At 38.9% G+C, this 16,869-nt stretch overlaps 1 protein-coding gene across 1 annotated transcript; it reads right to left on the bottom strand.

Annotated features, from left to right (window-relative positions):
• Window positions 1-2,322: 2,322 nt before the first annotated feature.
• On the bottom strand, window positions 2,323-14,898 carry LOC122878364. Its single transcript, XM_044201089.1, has 13 exons — window positions 14,744-14,898; window positions 14,032-14,234; window positions 11,418-11,555; window positions 10,609-10,726; window positions 10,118-10,304; window positions 8,806-8,947; window positions 8,480-8,635; window positions 8,035-8,090; window positions 6,150-6,325; window positions 5,547-5,947; window positions 5,294-5,390; window positions 3,911-4,139; window positions 2,323-3,803 (listed from the first exon to the last, which is right to left on the bottom strand). Exons 1-13 carry the CDS (start codon window positions 14,864-14,866, stop codon window positions 3,604-3,606), a joined length of 2,226 nt encoding a protein of 741 aa, XP_044057024.1. The 5' UTR covers window positions 14,867-14,898; the 3' UTR covers window positions 2,323-3,603.
• Between the last annotated feature and the right edge of the window lie 1,971 nt (window positions 14,899-16,869).

Raw genomic sequence — 16,869 nt, forward strand, 5'->3', positions numbered from 1 at the left:
TCATCATTTACTTACTGCAGATTAAGTTGTTGCGAAGTTAGTGAAGCTGAAGTGCAGGAAACTCGTGTGCAAAACTGCACAGAGCAGTCAAAAAAAAAGGGCCAGGATTGCTTTGTTTTTAGCCACGCTAGTGGTGATGGGATGGCAATGTCGGTCATTCGGTCGAACTATTGGATGGATTTCCATGAAATTACAGACATTCAGACATTAGTATTTAGTTCAAAGCACCTCTATGCCTAAGTACAGCCTCAATACTTACAATATTTTTGTAACATTTTAAGTGTGAACACACTACACACTCTAAACCTACTTAGAATTAGTAAGTAGTGTGGTTTTACGACACTGTGAGAACCTTGTTAACCAATTTAGTCTTGAATTGATGATGAAAACGTAGTAGGACTTATTGTTTGTTCTTTAAGGTGGAATCTTTTTCAGTTCTAAGTTAAAAAGTTTAAAGTTTCTGGCAGATGTCCTTGTTACAGTAATTTGTGCCAGCTCTATTGCACTTCGGCTGACAGCTGCAGATGGTACAGAAAATTATTTCCCTCTTCTGTTTCAGATGATTGACATGAAGGGAAGCAAAGCACACATATCATAATTCATCACTGATATTAAGACACTCCGCTTCTTCGACTTGAAAGTGACAGCAGTGTAACTAGACAAGCCGCTAATATTCTTCTTTTATGCTGCACGCTTATATTAAATGACGGGTTAGATTTTTGTATCTGACTTCCACCGGAGTTCCTCTTCATGATTATGTCACCATCATGACACCAAATATGTTTTCCGTAATATTGGGCATCGCAATGCCATGAATTTTAATATTCATGTGGACGTTGATAATGATAGCCTTAGTACTGCGTTTATCTCATTAGATTCGATTGGCTTTTGTCAGAGTGTACATACTGTAAACCCACTCACTGTTTTAACCACACCCTCGACTTTGTTCCGGCATATGGGCATTTAATAGTCTGGCCACAGAATCCTGGGTCAGTCGTGCCCAGGTGCTACGGCGGATCCCCCCCCCCGAAGCTTCCCCCACACATAGTAGCCAACCAAGCGAACAGCAAGTCAAGCCTGGACGGTGTGGTCCTTGCAAATGAAATGTAGTTTAGAGCTGCAATAGTTTTGTTTGTTTTGTTTTGTTTTTGGCAACTTTGGGGCAGAGGAACCTGAACTAAGTCCAACATTCACTCAGGTTTGGTTTCTACCAAACATCACCATGACCATAACATTACATGCAGTCATTTGATTCATTATTAATATAGTGAATACTGATTAGTGGAGCTTTAACAACAGAAAATGGTCAGTAATTTGTAATCTGCATCTGGATCTGCAACAAAATACACATGATGTGCAATCATGATGACTGGGACACGGTTGCCATGAAAAGTAAAACATTTAAATCACGTGAGTGGTGATAATGGAAGAATGTATAGATGGATGCATGCATAGATGGGTACAGTATTAGGGCTTTGCACAAGTATGAATTGTGAGTGAGACTCATGACTCTGATTTGTGGCTATTTAAATGTGTCATGCTGCTGTGTGCCACCTACAGGTAAAATGCCATAACATTTTACAACTGCACCTTGTGTTGAAGAGGCACGGTGGTTTGCGTCAAAGAAACCAGACCTACAAGAACTTGCCAATCAGGACAACTGTACAGGAAAACTGTATTGAATATCAGAAAACAAATGAATTGCTGTTTTGTACCAAATGTGGTGAGAATTTAACAAAATTTAAAAATGTAAAATTGTTGGAAATGGTTGTGGCCTTTATGAAAAGATACTGTTCATGGGGGATCAAGGAATCCAGGAAAAAAGAATCACTATATGCTTTTACTCATACACTAATGAGCAAAACCATAAAGTGTTTAGTAAAAGGCCACATGATGGCTCTAATCTGGACAAAAGAGTAATCAGTTCTTCCTTGGAACATGTTCTAACTTTCCACCAAACTTCTTTTAATTTATCTTTAATTTTTAAGATATCATAATTACCGAACAGACCATAACGTCTTCGGCAGAGGAAATAATCATTATCATACATTTCACATTTTGATATTGCCCAAAACTCAGCCCATTGTTGGCAGTTTCTTCTCCCGACCTGAACCTCACAGGACTCCTCCGGACGTCTGAAGATTGTGAGTCAGTCTGTTCAGACTGAATCTGTAATCACTGCAGTGCCTGATAAAAAGCTATACCGGGATTCTCCTTTTCATTATATGTCCAAATAATCCTAATAATCAGCCCCAAATAACAATCTAAATTTTAGAAATGAATGAAGACATGCACGAAAGAAACCACAAACACACACACACACACACACACAGCATTGTGTTTATTATGTGATTAAGTCTTAAAGTAGAATGACGATTATTATGTCGATAATTCACATTTCCCCTTTTATTATAAATAAAATCCCATTTAAATTACACAAATATATGATTTCACCATTACAGATATTGCTTTATCTCACCAGAACTGCATGTCTAACTGCAACATTTTTTAAAGTTACAAATGTAACATATTTGGGTACACGTTTTGTATTTCTAAAGGCAAATGGAGACAAAATGCTCTCCCCACCAGCACATTTCAAAAAGCAGGATTTGAATTTGTTGTTAATATAGAGGTTTAACAGGCCTCTGTTGTATTTCCAATTATGACTGGTGGACAGAACAAATTAAATGCTAATTTATAATTTATTAGCCTAACTCTTCAGTTATATATATATATACCTGTATTAAATATGGTCTAAAATAACTGATTATTGGGCCCATAACAAGCCAAATGCAAACAGCCAAAGTTCAAATTTTGCACTGGTGTACCTTCAAATATTACTGTACATATTGTTGAACCAAACTAACTTTCAACACCTGAAGATAATTGCTAGGAACTTGACCACCAGGATGCCCCATCATAAAGATTTATATATCAGCCTCAAAAGAGAAACTCTTTAAAGGATAGGTTGGCAAAGTCAGGTGTTGATATGAACATTGAAACAAGTTCTGCCTGCTGTAATCATTCCTCCTGTTCATTCCCCCTTCCCATTTTAGTGGTGGGGGACAAAATACTCATTCTGTGCAAAAATACATTCTAAAGTTTTCTGAAGCTGATATGAGGCTTAACCAGCCTGACTTAGACAAATAAAGTTACTGTCTTTTTAGTGCAAAATGTCCTTTTTGTGTTGCTATATTTCAGCAAGGAAACAGGAAAACACAAACAGGGAATTCTGTGCTACAGGTAAAATGCCATAACATTTGACTACTGCACCTTGTGTTGAAGACGCACGGTGGTTTCCGTCAAAGAAACCAGATCTACAAGAACTTGCCAATCAATTACAGGAAAACTGTATTGAATATCAGAAAACAAATGAATTGCTGCACGGAGGTAGGACTGAGGATTTTTTCCACTGTCTATTGAAAACATGTTTAACAGGCAATATCAACAGGAGGAATGATTACAGCAAGTAAAAGCTATTTCAATGTACATACAATATGGGCATGTGAGTATTGCTTTAAGAGAGACTTTTAAAAAATGTGAACCTATCCTTTAACAAAATTAAACAAATAACATGCTGTGTAAAACTGAGATTTGTTGGGTTTAGTTCTCCCAGCCTGAAACTATCAGAGACTTGCGGTCTTCTGCTGTTCTCTTCCGGCTCAAGTAACGAACAATCACGGCCATCAACACCAGTGATACTAAGAAGCCACTGGCAAAGACCGCCGTGCTGATGTTGGTGTTGAGGACCTCCTTGATTCCCCAACCTCCTTCGCTTGATTTGGTGTCTGGTGGAGGAGTCACTGAAAGACAACAGTACAGTAGTTTTTTAGTTTAGAAGACAGACAGACAGACAGACAGACAGACAGACAGACAGACAGACAGACAGACAGACAGGTAACATATTAACCTGCAGCTGGCGTGTCACTCTTTTTTATCCCAACATCGTTATTATCCACGGCTGCATTGAGAACAGCCTGGCTGACAAACTGCAAAGGACCCTGGGTAACGTAGTGGCTGACTGTCTCCCTGCTCAGCCCTCGCCTGCGTCTGCGGGATGGATCCTTCAGACAGCCTTGGGCACATCTGGAAAAGGGACTCCCAGCCTCGCACAGGATGACAGAGCAGGTGATATACACCTGTAAGGTGGCAGGTAAGAGTTATTAGTTCAGAGGAAATCAAGTAAACCTTTCATAGAAGGAAATAGCAGTTCATGTTGTGCATCTATTTGCATTTCACCTCATCATTTATCAAAATTCCAAGAGCTCAGACTGTTTGTGCCAGATGTGAATTAACTTTTAGTAACTGTATAGTATAACTGAACACCTGTGACACAGGTGTTTGCAGTCCTAAATTAATGAGCCAGTATTAAACTGTAGGTAAAGACAACAACAATGAGGCTTAGCTAATGATCTTAGAGCTAGTGTTATTTGTGTAACCATTTGTGTCATTGAGAACCCCGCCAATTTCTATTACTTCTATTACTTCTAGTACTACTTTACTACTAGTACTTCTCCTGTGTGCACTGACGTAAGGGCGAGCTACTGTAACAAAGAGTTTCCCTACGGGGATCAATAAAGTATTTCTGATTCTGATTCTGATTCTGATTCATTTCAAATGTGTTTTATGTAAGGCATAATACCCAACAAGAGGGGATGGAAAGGACACGGGAATATTTTGCTCAAGTAAAAGTATTGTTCTTTAAAAAAAACTGAACGCACGTAAAGTAAAATAACGTGTAAAAATATAGTTCAATAAAAGTAGATCAATTAAAATGAGTTGACGTTGTTGCATCATGGAGAAAAAATGAAACATCCTAAGGCCACAAAATGTCTGTTCTCTGATTATTTCTACGTTCATCTAGAGCCTCAGGCTGTCACAACACGCTCTTATAAACAGGCGTAAACAAGCACAAAATGATGCCCCTTTCACACAGTCGGGATTTTCAAATGATGCTTGAAGTTTCCTTGTGAATTAAACTGGGCACACACCGTGAGGCGTCACATCTCTGTCATTTATTGCGTGCATGTGTGTTCATGTCACACCAACCGCTTCACAGTCTGGCAGCTCATATTGCAACAGCCACTGCTGAAGCTAATTACAGCGACGGGAAAATATCGCAAAAGAAAAAGCTGCTCCTTAGCCTTTTCAGTGGAAAACCCGACTCTGCAATGATTGTATGATATTTGCAACATGAACAAGTTGTACACTGTCTCATCCCCACTGCAGAGTGGGTTTCCTCCATCTATAAATTTGGTATGCTTTAATATTTATTATTATCATTTATCATTACCTGGTCAAAGTTTCCAGTAAATTTGAAGGCTTGAACCTCAAAGTTGAATGAAGTTAGATTAGACGGGTGGACTACAAGTGTCTCATCCTGTGCACACCTGTGAGAAAAATGAATTGTAACACGTCACGCACATGATCAAGGAAGTGTATGTGAAAGATGATTGCTATTATCTTCTCAGAGCTTAACTTAAACATGTTCAAATTAAAGGCAAAAAGCATTTTTGTTTGTGATACCAGAAAGCATCAGCACTCACCCGTTCTTGATGAGGTCATAGGAGAGGGGGTTGTCAGGGTTCTCATTAGGAGTGGCTTTGCATGATTCGACAAACAATTTCACATTTGGTAGTTCCGATTCAGCTTGAATGCCCATAAAAATCTTCTCTAACAGCTTGACCTCCACTGGATAGGCTCTGGCCTCTACTTTATTTGTGTAGTTGCTGTCGCGGAATATCTCAAAAGTATAGCCAAAGCTGCCGAAGCTGGACTCAGTGAAAATGTAGTCAGACTTGTGGAGACTGAAGTAACTGGAGATGCTGATGGTTTTGGGAAACTGGCAGGAGAAATCGATCTTAACTGACTTCCTTCGGATTACAATCTCAGTGGGCAGCTCGTAGGAGAGGATCTCATTCTTGAAAACGATAAAATCCCCTTTATCCTGTATTTAAGACAAATAAAAGTGGTATAAAACCCATTAGTGGCTCAGAGGAAAATTAACAGGATTTTTTTTACGTGTTTTGCAGCCAGAGTATTCTTCTCATTGCCACAAAAACAACCTATATACACAAAAGCCAATGCAATTTGACTGCCAGTTAGAAAACACTCTGATTTGGATAAAACATTTAAATGTTTTTCCACACCTCAACTTTTGTGCCACAGGTGCTGAATGATATGATGCCCATGATGTGAGTGGCGTTGGAGGTGAGAGAGCACGACAAGTCTCTCAGCTTGAGGTAGTTCTCGTCAATGCCAGGCATGGAAGCTTTCTCGAGGGCCACCATCATCTTGTTGGGTGAGCATTCAACTGTGGCCTTTCCTGTGAAATCACATCCCCCGTTAACTGCTTCATGAATGAGGACAACATACTGTAGCTCCAGACTGTAACTCAGACAGACGTAATGTAATGTGGCCCAGACATTATGTTAAACTTCGAGGAGTGAGTAAAACAACTTTGGCTGAAATCAGATTCGGATGTTCTGCATGCATTTACACCTGCATTTTCATTATCAAGATAAGATATCCAGATGCAGATCGCATAGGTAATTTGTCATTGCCTTCCAAAGTGATCCATATGATAATTTTCGTGATCTGAACCACAACAGAAAGTGGCAGAGCGAAATTTATCCACGCGTTTTCCTGAAATAGGTGGTGCTAGGCTCTGTGACATAGTGACTGCTACAGATGGAAATCCGTTCACAAATCACTTTGCTGATTCGAATCACTTCGTTCGGTTCAGTTCAAGATTTGTGGTCGCTAACTGTGTGGTTTGTTCACATTTTAAGCCGTTGCATCACGCACGCGAATGCATCACCTTTCAAAGGAACTTCAGTATATGAAACAGTAAGCGAACGCATCACCGTTCACTCCCCATTGATTCAGTTCAGTAACGTTCAGTCTGTTGCTAGTCCAAGCTGTCACATTCAGTTCGGTACAAAACTAGCCTATACAAGCACTGCACATAAGGTTAATACTGTAGCTCACTAGCCTATTATTGTCAACTCAGTAATCAGATTATGGTTGTTTCTGTGGCTTTCTCTGTCTTTTAATAAGCTTTTGAGGAGGACGTAAAGTGGCCTACTGTGAATAGCAGCTGAGTTGACAGCAGCGCTCTCAATCACCAGTGGGGAGCTCCACTGCTAAAAGCTCACTTACTGATTATTTCAGTGACAGTGGTGAGTCAGTGTAGTCAGTTTAGTTTGAACATTTGTTGATAAAGATTTGTTCGTACATGTAGGCTACTGAACACCACCAGTGACTACTCACAGGGCTAGTTGGTTGAACTGCAGCTGGTGAGGTAACGGCTAACATGCTAGCCAGCCAGGTATAAGCTAGCACACCACATCATTTCATTCAAGAGTTATTAAATGGTGAATGAACTGCATTTATATAGCGCATTTCTAGTCTACTGACCACTTAAAGCGCTATTAAAGAGGTAAAACAATGTTTTCCACGCTAGCTAACGTTAGCTCGGTTGCTAAAAAGACAAAAAGTTTATATTATTTATTCAAAAGATGTATTTGTACTATTGACTTCTGTCTCCTAACTGTGTGTAAACCGTGTCTCTGTTTATACTCCAACAGAATAAAAGTGGATGGTGCAACGCAGTTTATAAGCTGCAATAGCTTCCTCCATTTTGATTTCCCCGGCCCTCTGTTCCCTCAAAGGTCAGCTCTGTCACGGTTTGCCGTTGGTCAATGGCGCGAATTTGCGCGTCAAAGTTGAAAAGCAGCTCATTCATTGAAATTAACTGATTTTCACATCCCGTCTCCTACCAACAGTAAACGTTGAAATGACCACAGCTTTTCATTCATTGAAATGAACTGATTTCCGCCTTTGCTCCTTCCAGACAACAGTCACTATTCGCACTGGGCCAGAAGACGGCAGGTCTAACAAACGTAGGTTGTTTTGTGCGTTTGAAGAATTGTCCGATGCTGTCAGTAGCCTGCTGTACAACAAACTAAAGATTGTTACTGTAAAACAATCTCAACTGTAGAGATAACTTTAGATAACTGATGATTAACAAACCTTGAGTGATAGAAGCTTGGGTCACCGTGACAACAACACACCTCATATCTGATTGGCTTAAAGACAAAACATAGAAAATATGTTTAAGTGCAAAATACAAAAAGGAAGATAAACAACAACAACAACAGTAATAGTAATAATGATAATGTCACTGATAATAATGTAATGAAGTATAGAATAATAACTGTTTTTTGAATATTTGAATTTAATGGAGAAGACATTTTTACTGTTATAATATAAATGGAAGTAACAGTGTAAATGTGCAAAAAGACGACAGAAACCAGAAAAATATAGGCCTAATCCGCTAAATCGGAAGTCCTTGCTGGTCACTCTATATAGCATATTCAAAGAAACAATAGCGCTCGACTCTGCTAATATGGCACAAAGCAGTAAGCAGGAAATTATGATGCACACTGTTCCAGTACATGTACATAAAACCACTCACGTTTCATTTGTCTCTGCAGTGAAGCAGACTGGGACAAATCTGTACAGGTCACTTTGCTGTGGCGTCCAGCTCAGAGTGACTTCAGCTTTTCCATTCGTATCATCGTTGAACGCTTTGGTCATGTTCTGGGGGCCGCTGACCTGGAAGTCGATTATGCTTCAGGAAAATGGAGGCAAAAGGGAAGAAACATGAAATAATCATCCTCGTTTGGCACGCACAGTATTAATAGCTTCTTTTTTGGCAACCAGAGATGATCTCAGTCCATATTACAGGGTATTTGTTTAGTCAAGTTAGTGGCACAGGTAACAAATTTAAGAAGTAAATACCTAGCATGGTGAGCCTGTGCTTGGGCATGAAGCTGGAATTTCTGACCCACAATAGCATGAAGAACATCACCATGAGAAGGAGTCGTAGACAAGAACATGGGCTGCACATAACCAGCTTCACAGTTTGGTATTGGAGGAAGGACTGAAACAGACACGAGAGGTTATCAAGACAGAAAAACAGCAAATTTTAGTTTGCCCTTGATTAAGTACTCTTGTAGTCTGTAGTGGTTTCTAGTACTTTATGTAGCAATTTATGCATCTTCTTTGTGTTAGATTTAGTTTGTCAGTGCTCTGTCACCATCGACTCTAGAAAAAGGTGCCAGTTTAGGACATTAAGACAGAGGAATTTGTCTTAATGTCCATACAGTTGGCCTAGCTTTAACAGTCCAGGCTAAATTCAGGCTTTCCCTCATCTGTTCAACTCCCTTGCTTGTGTCTGCACACAGGCAGAAGGGTTATATTAGGCTTGTTCCCTTTAGAAGAGCATGAGGACAAACTGTGACTTAGGAAAAAAGGAATATTTGAGAAATAAGTTGCCAGTAATTAACTAAAAAGAAATAGCATAAAATAAAAAGAGATATTGACAATATTATGATTAAAAAAAGTTGTTCTAGTATGAGAATATAGCTGCAACTACGATAAAAATCAAACTATTACAAGAATAAAATTGTCATTTTGAGAAAAAAGTCATAATATAATGAGAATGAAGGTATACAGGGAGGGGGGGGGGAGATATAGATGATATTATGGAAACAAAGTCATAATATTTTGAGAAAAGGGTTGTTACTTTACAGTATTGCTGTACTGTATTTCAAATGACCAAAATGTAAAATAAAATTGGCATAAAAATGAACCATAACAATGTAATATGTTTTCTCTTAAATTACAACTTATATATATATATGCACTGTATATAGGTTTGACAATGTAAAGTCTATTTAACAATGTAAAGAGGAGCAACATAACATTTCTAGAACTCCCCTGTAACTTCTGTTTTATGGTTATCAGATCAAATCAAGTTAGTTTTCTTTAGGGTCAGACAATCGGTCCAGTTCAAATCTCGTCTCAAAACACATTTTTATCGTAAAGCAGATCCTGATTTTACCTGAACTGGCTGCTTATTGTATTGCTTTTGTGTATTTTATGTATTTTATTTCTTTATATTTCATCATTCACTGTGACATTTTATTTCTCTTGTTGTGAAGCACTTTGTACTTTGTTTTGATAAGTGCTCTATAAATAAACTTTTATTATTATTATTATTATTGTGTCACTCTGTCAAAGGAACATTTTATGTGTTTGAATCACTTACTCTCCATTGAGAACTGCAGCTTTACTGTGCAGAGAGGTGGGGAGTTCACGTCGGAGGCCTCCCAATTCACTGATGTTCCATCTGCGTAGGTCAAAGTGATGTTTTTGGTGGGAAAGTCCTCCAGCGCAATCTCAAACACGTGGACTCCAACGCCGACTTGACCTGTACTTGTCAGTGTGCACGTAGTCTGGGAGGACACGAAGAGTTCAGTCAAGACGATTAAAATGCTTTTGTCTGTTGGGCTATTGATCTTCGTAGAAATGATCACTGAGAACTATTTATTAACATAAAATGTGAATAATTTATAATATTAATAAACCATCTGGTACATACAAAGACACACAATTGATTTCCTGGGAAATAATGTAAAAAAAAGCTAAATATATTCAGCTCAAATCAAACATTAGTTATAGTTTCACTGTTTAGCGTGGCTGAAATGTTTGATCATTGCAGCTCGGTCACAATGTGTGTTCACCACTTGAAATGATTACCTCATCCAGAGTAAAGTTTGAGGGAACTGCGGCGTCTGAAGTAAAGCGGCAGCTCACATCATCTCCGTCTGGGTCATGTGCCAGAAGACGAAACCTTGAAAAACAGTTCTGAGGCACCCTGCATGAAAACACAATGTAAGATTTGGATTGAATATAGACTAAACACATTAGTACACATAACCGTAATTTAACAACCAATTTTCAGGTTCATACATTGTTTTTTAATAGAACACGATAGTTTTCATAGAAGAAGTTTTGTAAAAATTTGAACCACTTGGCTTGTTTTTGTTTTTTCCTTTGGCAACCATGCGATTTACAGAAGGAGAATTACAAATACTTGACATATTTCTCGCACTGTTTGGATAATTTTATATTCAAAGAAAAGGAATGAATACTTAAATACATTTTGAAAGGGAAAAAAAATGATTTCACAGAACATTTCCGGTAAATCATCTCTAGCAAATATTGTATGATGTAACTTGTGTGCGACATCTCAGAGGTGATATTTATGTTATTTCCTGGTTTGTATAATGTTATCAATCTATACATTATCTGTAAACAAAACGTGTTTTGTGTGTTTGAACAGAGAAAGAGTGTTGAACTAATGTAGTGCTGATGTAAACAGCAAGAATAAAAAATGATGCTGCATATGGCAAATATATTTTTGTCAAACTGCACTGTTTCTCTGCTCACATGGGAGAGTTATTCCATGTGCATTGATTGACAGAAATGTATCTGACTGGTGGCGTTTGTACTCTGTTATGTGATTTTCATATTTGAATCCCAGTTTGAAAAGAAAAGCTTTGTACCGTAAAGAAGACACTGTTGTTGTTACGGGGCAGCTGTTGAGGGAGTAGGAGTCAGATCGAGTTCCCAGGTCCAGCTCGGCATGAGCCGTCCAGTTAGTTTTTCCTTTGACATTAGACACCCAGCAGCAGCCCGAGTCCCTGAAAGGAAGAAGGTGGACTGTGTTATCACTCATAAATATATTGATGCCCCCCCTCCAAAGACCAGCACCAACACACACACACACTGATGGTCTGCACACACACTTACTTTACTTGAGTATTTCCATTTCATGTAACTTTCTACTTCTACTCCGCTGCGTCTCAAAGGCAAATATTGTACTTTTTACTGCACTGCATTTGTCTGTCAGCTTTCCTGTCCAGTGAAAACCACGTATCTCCAGATGTTTGTGATGAGCTGAAGGATGAAGAGTTTCCTTCATGTGCTGAGGAAACTCTCCTCCTCCTCCTGAAGCTGAATAAACTCTTTAACCCCCCCTCGGATCAGCTGGAAAACGCATCATCGCAGAGCTGAAAACAGGCTGTTTCTCTGAGCTCAGGGAGACTTTTTAGAGATACGTGGTTCTCACAGGACGGCGACGCTGCAAACACGTGATGTCCTTATAGACCATGATGCTTTGCTGTAGATTAAACTACCCAACAGTATATAAAGCAGTTAAAATGAGCTCAGCCTTAAACATCTGCAGCAGTAAAATGCAACACACACATTAATGCAGCAGGAATATGAATCAGAAACATCAGATATAATAAAACACTGACAGGCAGCATTTTACTGCACAGAGTACTTTTACTTTTTATACGTTCATTTTGCTGATGATACTTATACTTAATGCACTTTCATCATTTCAGACCTATAAAAAATCCTTCAAACGAAACAAATCCAAATAGAAAAATCACTCTTTGTTTGAACGCTCACAACTCGTGTCCACACTAAAGCCATAACCTGTGATGTGGAGTCACGAGCAGACATTGCTTCATTTTAAAGGGTCGCAATTATAATTATTGTTATTATTAAAATGCAAAAATGTGCAAACAAGAGGAGTCATCACCAATGAGAAATAGAAAGTTGCATAGTTTCATAATATATAATATAATATATACATAATACATATCTATATGTGTATATACATACAGTCACAAATGTAGTGGAGTACACAACAGTAAAACACAAAATAAATACATTTGATGATACATTTAGATAAGTTAGTGTTGCACTGCCATGTTTCTACAGTAGCCCAGAAGAGACAAACCAAACACTGGCTCCAGATAGGGCTGTTCGCATTTTTCGCATTTTTCGCGGCCACCGTAGGTACTCCTACACACTTGGAAGGGGAGGGTGAGGCGAGCGGTATTCAAATTTCACTGCTAGATGCCACTAAGTCCTACACACTTGACATTTAAATCAGGTTGTAATTTCAAGCAAAAAAGGATAAACTACTGTGTGCAATGCTTTGACACTTACTGTAAGTTAACAGATGAGCGGTTATAGGTACAGTGTATTTCACAGCAGAATATTTAATAATTTAAGGTAACCAGTTTGATAAAGACATTCATCTTTGTGATACAACGTCGAATCACAATTCCAATTTTAGACTAAGCACCTGGAAAAGTGAGATGAGTTTTGTGCGCTGATGGTTTGTTGATATAACAAAAATATGAGGAAGTGACTTCCTGCTCATTTCATGTGCATCTGATAACCACATCCACTGACTTCTTTATTCAGTCAATCAACCATAGGCCTTTTTCACAGCAGACATTTTGTTATACTTGGAAAAGCACAGGTGTTACTGATAACATTAACATGTAAGCCATGGCAGTGAGCCAGCATGCACAATACCAGGACCCTGAAACTGCAGCAGCCACCATTAATCTTATTATTTACACCTGTGCTTTTCCTCCTCTGACATGTCAGAATGTCTTCTGTGAAAAATACCTATGGTTCAAAAACAAAGTGCTCTGCATTGCTGGCATTTATGCACTCAGCGGCTTGACAGTGTTTGGAAGAGGAGGAGAAGGTGTATACTGTATTTTACTGCATTACTCATTTTGTTTGTCATGCTGTATACAGGGCCGTAGCCAGGATCATAGAAATACGGAGTCCATATTCCCCCAGCAGAACCCCATCCATCTAAGACATTTTTGACAAGCCGTCAACCAAACTCTGTTAAAGGTTCTAAGTATTTTTAAAACGTCAAAAAATTTCACATCTCAGTTATTCGTTTAACTGTACTATCTGTATCTACATCATTTTCTATTTGTTGTTTCAAAGCCTTCTCTGCACTGTCAGGTGTGTAATTCTGGTGGCAAATCCAAATTCACTTTTAATTTATTTTGTTTTTTGCCTAGAAACAGTCACATTTTAAGATAAGTTTTAAAAATATATGAATTATCCTTAGAAAACACATCGCTGTTGAATGTAGAGTGTCCTCAACGTTAGCCACGAGCCTGACTGTATAAATTGTTCTGACGTCTTTAAAATCTCCTAAAGTGCCTCTTTTTGTTTTGTGCCTCGTCTGTTTTAAACTATTATTATCATCTATCTACATGTATCGAAATCCTTTTATTTGTATAGAGTACAATAAGACAGAAGAGTTGGTTTCCTGTGAGCTGGGCTTACCTCAGAGAAAAGGAGGTTTTATTGGTTAAGATGGTTGCTGCTGTGTGCCCCTCGGACTGGCACCACCTGCCTTGGCCTGTGCCATCCTGGTCTGTTTGCAGGACACGTAACTTATCGAAGCTTGTGCACACACCAGTCTCACATGTGTAGGATGACTGATCTTGACAGTTGCTTCTGCCGTTCTCTCTCTGATGAAAGGTCACCTACGGGGTTCGGGAAAATACAGCATTGATACCATGTCGAATTAGTTTAAAGCACTTAAATACAGAAAACAGGGTGAAAAAGAACATCCATATTCGTTAATCTGGATTCATGGATTTTCTGATTTTTTTATGTTTTTTGTTGTTGGGTTTTTGTTTTTACAAATTTGTCTCGGCAGGTTGTAAAAATTCCACAAAGTTTTGTAAAGGCAAGTCAGTAAATACTCTGTAGATGATTTGAGGTATGAATGACATTCAGGTGTTGCCGTATTGTTCCTTAAATCAGTCAAATTACTTCCTCTATTCTTACAAAGTTCACTCGGGCAGAAAAATGTTTTCAAACAGCATAACTTCATTATGAAATAAAAATAAGTTTAATCCTCAGTGGTAGACAAATTGGTTTACTTTAAATCCTGTGGTATACCTCTAATGTTATGATTCATTTTGCTGTTCTGTTTAATAAAATGATACATGTGAACATTTTAAGAAGATAATGATAAAAAATTGTGTACCTTAAATGTCCCATCCGTCATCTTCTGTGGAGGCATGAAACTAATGCTACCTCCATAAAAGCTGACAGTCGAAGCAATCCCCGATAATGCGAACAACAGCAGCAGAACTGCACCTGCCTCCATGATGTCTTCCGATATCTGTTCGTGCAAAAGCTTGTTCAGTCAGTTTCAATCTCAGAGATGTGGGAGGCGGTTCGCTTGGAATTCACCCAACAGGACTAACCAGATCTGGGCTGTACGGTACAATTTCATGTTCTTAGAAAAAAAAAGGGCACCCATTGTTGAGAGCTCAGTAATCAATGATGAAAACAGATTCTGTGTTGGAGGACATTTTAGCATATTTTTGGGTTACAGTTCTCAAGAGGCTGCATCCTAGTCACAGGGAGAGACCCATGTCACCCATTTAATATATTATTACTGATGTATTAATGTGTAAGCAGCATTTTAATGTTGTAGCTGGTTGAGGTGGAGCTAATCTGGACTATTCTGCATACTTTTCTGAAGTTGAATCTATAAAAATGGATCATATTGTACAAACTTAGGGTGGAGCAAACAATCAAAACTGGAGGGAAGACAGGAAGTAAAACTACACAAGACACATGAGGCAGCACACTTACAATGTGAGTGCAAAATAAATGTAGTGGAGTAAAAAGTACAATATTTGCCTCTAAAATGTAGGGAAGCAGAAGTGTACCTGAAAATTTTAAGTAAGTACTTGAGTAAATGAACTTCATTCCACCACTGGTTGGTGAAGAAGGGATACAAATAAAACTATATATGAACTTAAACTCTGTGGGTTTCTGTGAGTTATATTAAAGGCCCTGAAAATCTGTTTTTCTCAATTAACTTCTTACTGTGAGAGACGGGGTCCTACAAGTACACAGTTTTGGTTATTTCAGCATGACAGATTTCTGTGTTTGCGTTTTTGTCTATGCTCTTTTCATTGTTTTGAAGTGAAATATGTTCAGCAATACGTGAATCAAAATGTGATGACAGTGTGCTCATGTTGCGTGGGGGAGATGTTACTGTCAGACTGCACCCACGCAGTCCTGATAACACAGATTAGCTGACTTTTCGAGTGTTACACTGTTAATGTGTACTAACAATGCTTTATTTTAACTTTAACTTTGATTGTTGCTTATTTAGAGTAGGGATTCCTGGCACAACGTCACCTACTTTTAAGGGAAACAGTCTGAAGTTTGTTTGGTCTCACAATAAAGTTGTTCTTTATACTCATCTATAATATAAGTAATATACGTGTTGCTTGACCTCTTCAGATTGTTCCTTATTTAATAACGAATATTCACTGTTATAGATATATTATAGACGTATTAATGTGGACTACAGCTCAGCGTTTAACACAATAATCTGCTCCGGACTCGTCACGAAGCATGAAGACCTGGAACTTAACTCCACCCAAATGTGCAAATGGAACTTCCTTATGAGCATACCTCAGGCAGTCGGGGTGGGTGGGTAGTCACACCTCATTCCTCCTCACCATCAACACAGGACTAATTAGCTGATAGTGGACTTTGGGAAAAAGCAGGAGAGGGACTACCATCCCCTCAGGATCAACAGGGCCCCAGTGGAGAGGGTGGACAGCTGCATCTACCACCTCAGACGCCTAAGGGACTTCAGGCTGCCCCTCAAGGTGCTAAAGACTTTGTACACCTGCACCATAGAGAGCATCCTGACCGGCATCACTGCCTGGTTCTGGACTTCCTGGCCCTGCAGAGGGTGCTGAGGTCAGCTAAACCCAGCATTAGATGTCAACTCTCAGCCCTACAAGACATTCACACCAGGAGGTGCAACACGAGGGCTGGGAGGATCATAAAAGACCTCAATCACCCTAACAACGGACTCTTCTCCTGTTTGCGGCCTCGGAGGCGCCTGAAGGCCAAAACAGAGAGGATGAGGAGGAGTTTCCTCCCTGAACCAGTGACTTTACAGAGGACGTTAACGTTCCTTGTACCATGTAACAAAGAGAAAGAATACAATATAGATTTTAATATGTGGAAGCCGAGAACAGCTGTGGTTGCAATATTTTTATTTTATCCCATTACCTCAAGATCACAAGTTAATTACATCAAGATCTGAGAAAACTACCTTTTATTTTTTTAAGATAA

This window comes from Siniperca chuatsi, linkage group LG1 (assembly GCF_020085105.1).
Source record: "Siniperca chuatsi isolate FFG_IHB_CAS linkage group LG1, ASM2008510v1, whole genome shotgun sequence".
Taxonomy (NCBI): domain Eukaryota; kingdom Metazoa; phylum Chordata; class Actinopteri; order Centrarchiformes; family Sinipercidae; genus Siniperca; species Siniperca chuatsi.

What these genes read in the sequence shown, in the direction of transcription:
- LOC122878364 (XM_044201089.1), bottom strand. Translation starts at nt 14,866, where the DNA reads ATGGAGGCAGGTGCAGTTCTGCTGCTGTTGTTCGCATTATCGGGGATT. An exon ending in CAAACTTTACTCTGGATGAG is followed by an intron (nt 10,305 to 10,608) that starts GTAATCATTTCA and finishes GTGTCCTCCCAG; the next exon opens with ACTACGTGCACACTGACAAG. An exon ending in GAGTGACACGCCAGCTGCAG is followed by an intron (nt 3,804 to 3,910) that starts GTTAATATGTTA and finishes GTTGTCTTTCAG; the next exon opens with TGACTCCTCCACCAGACACC.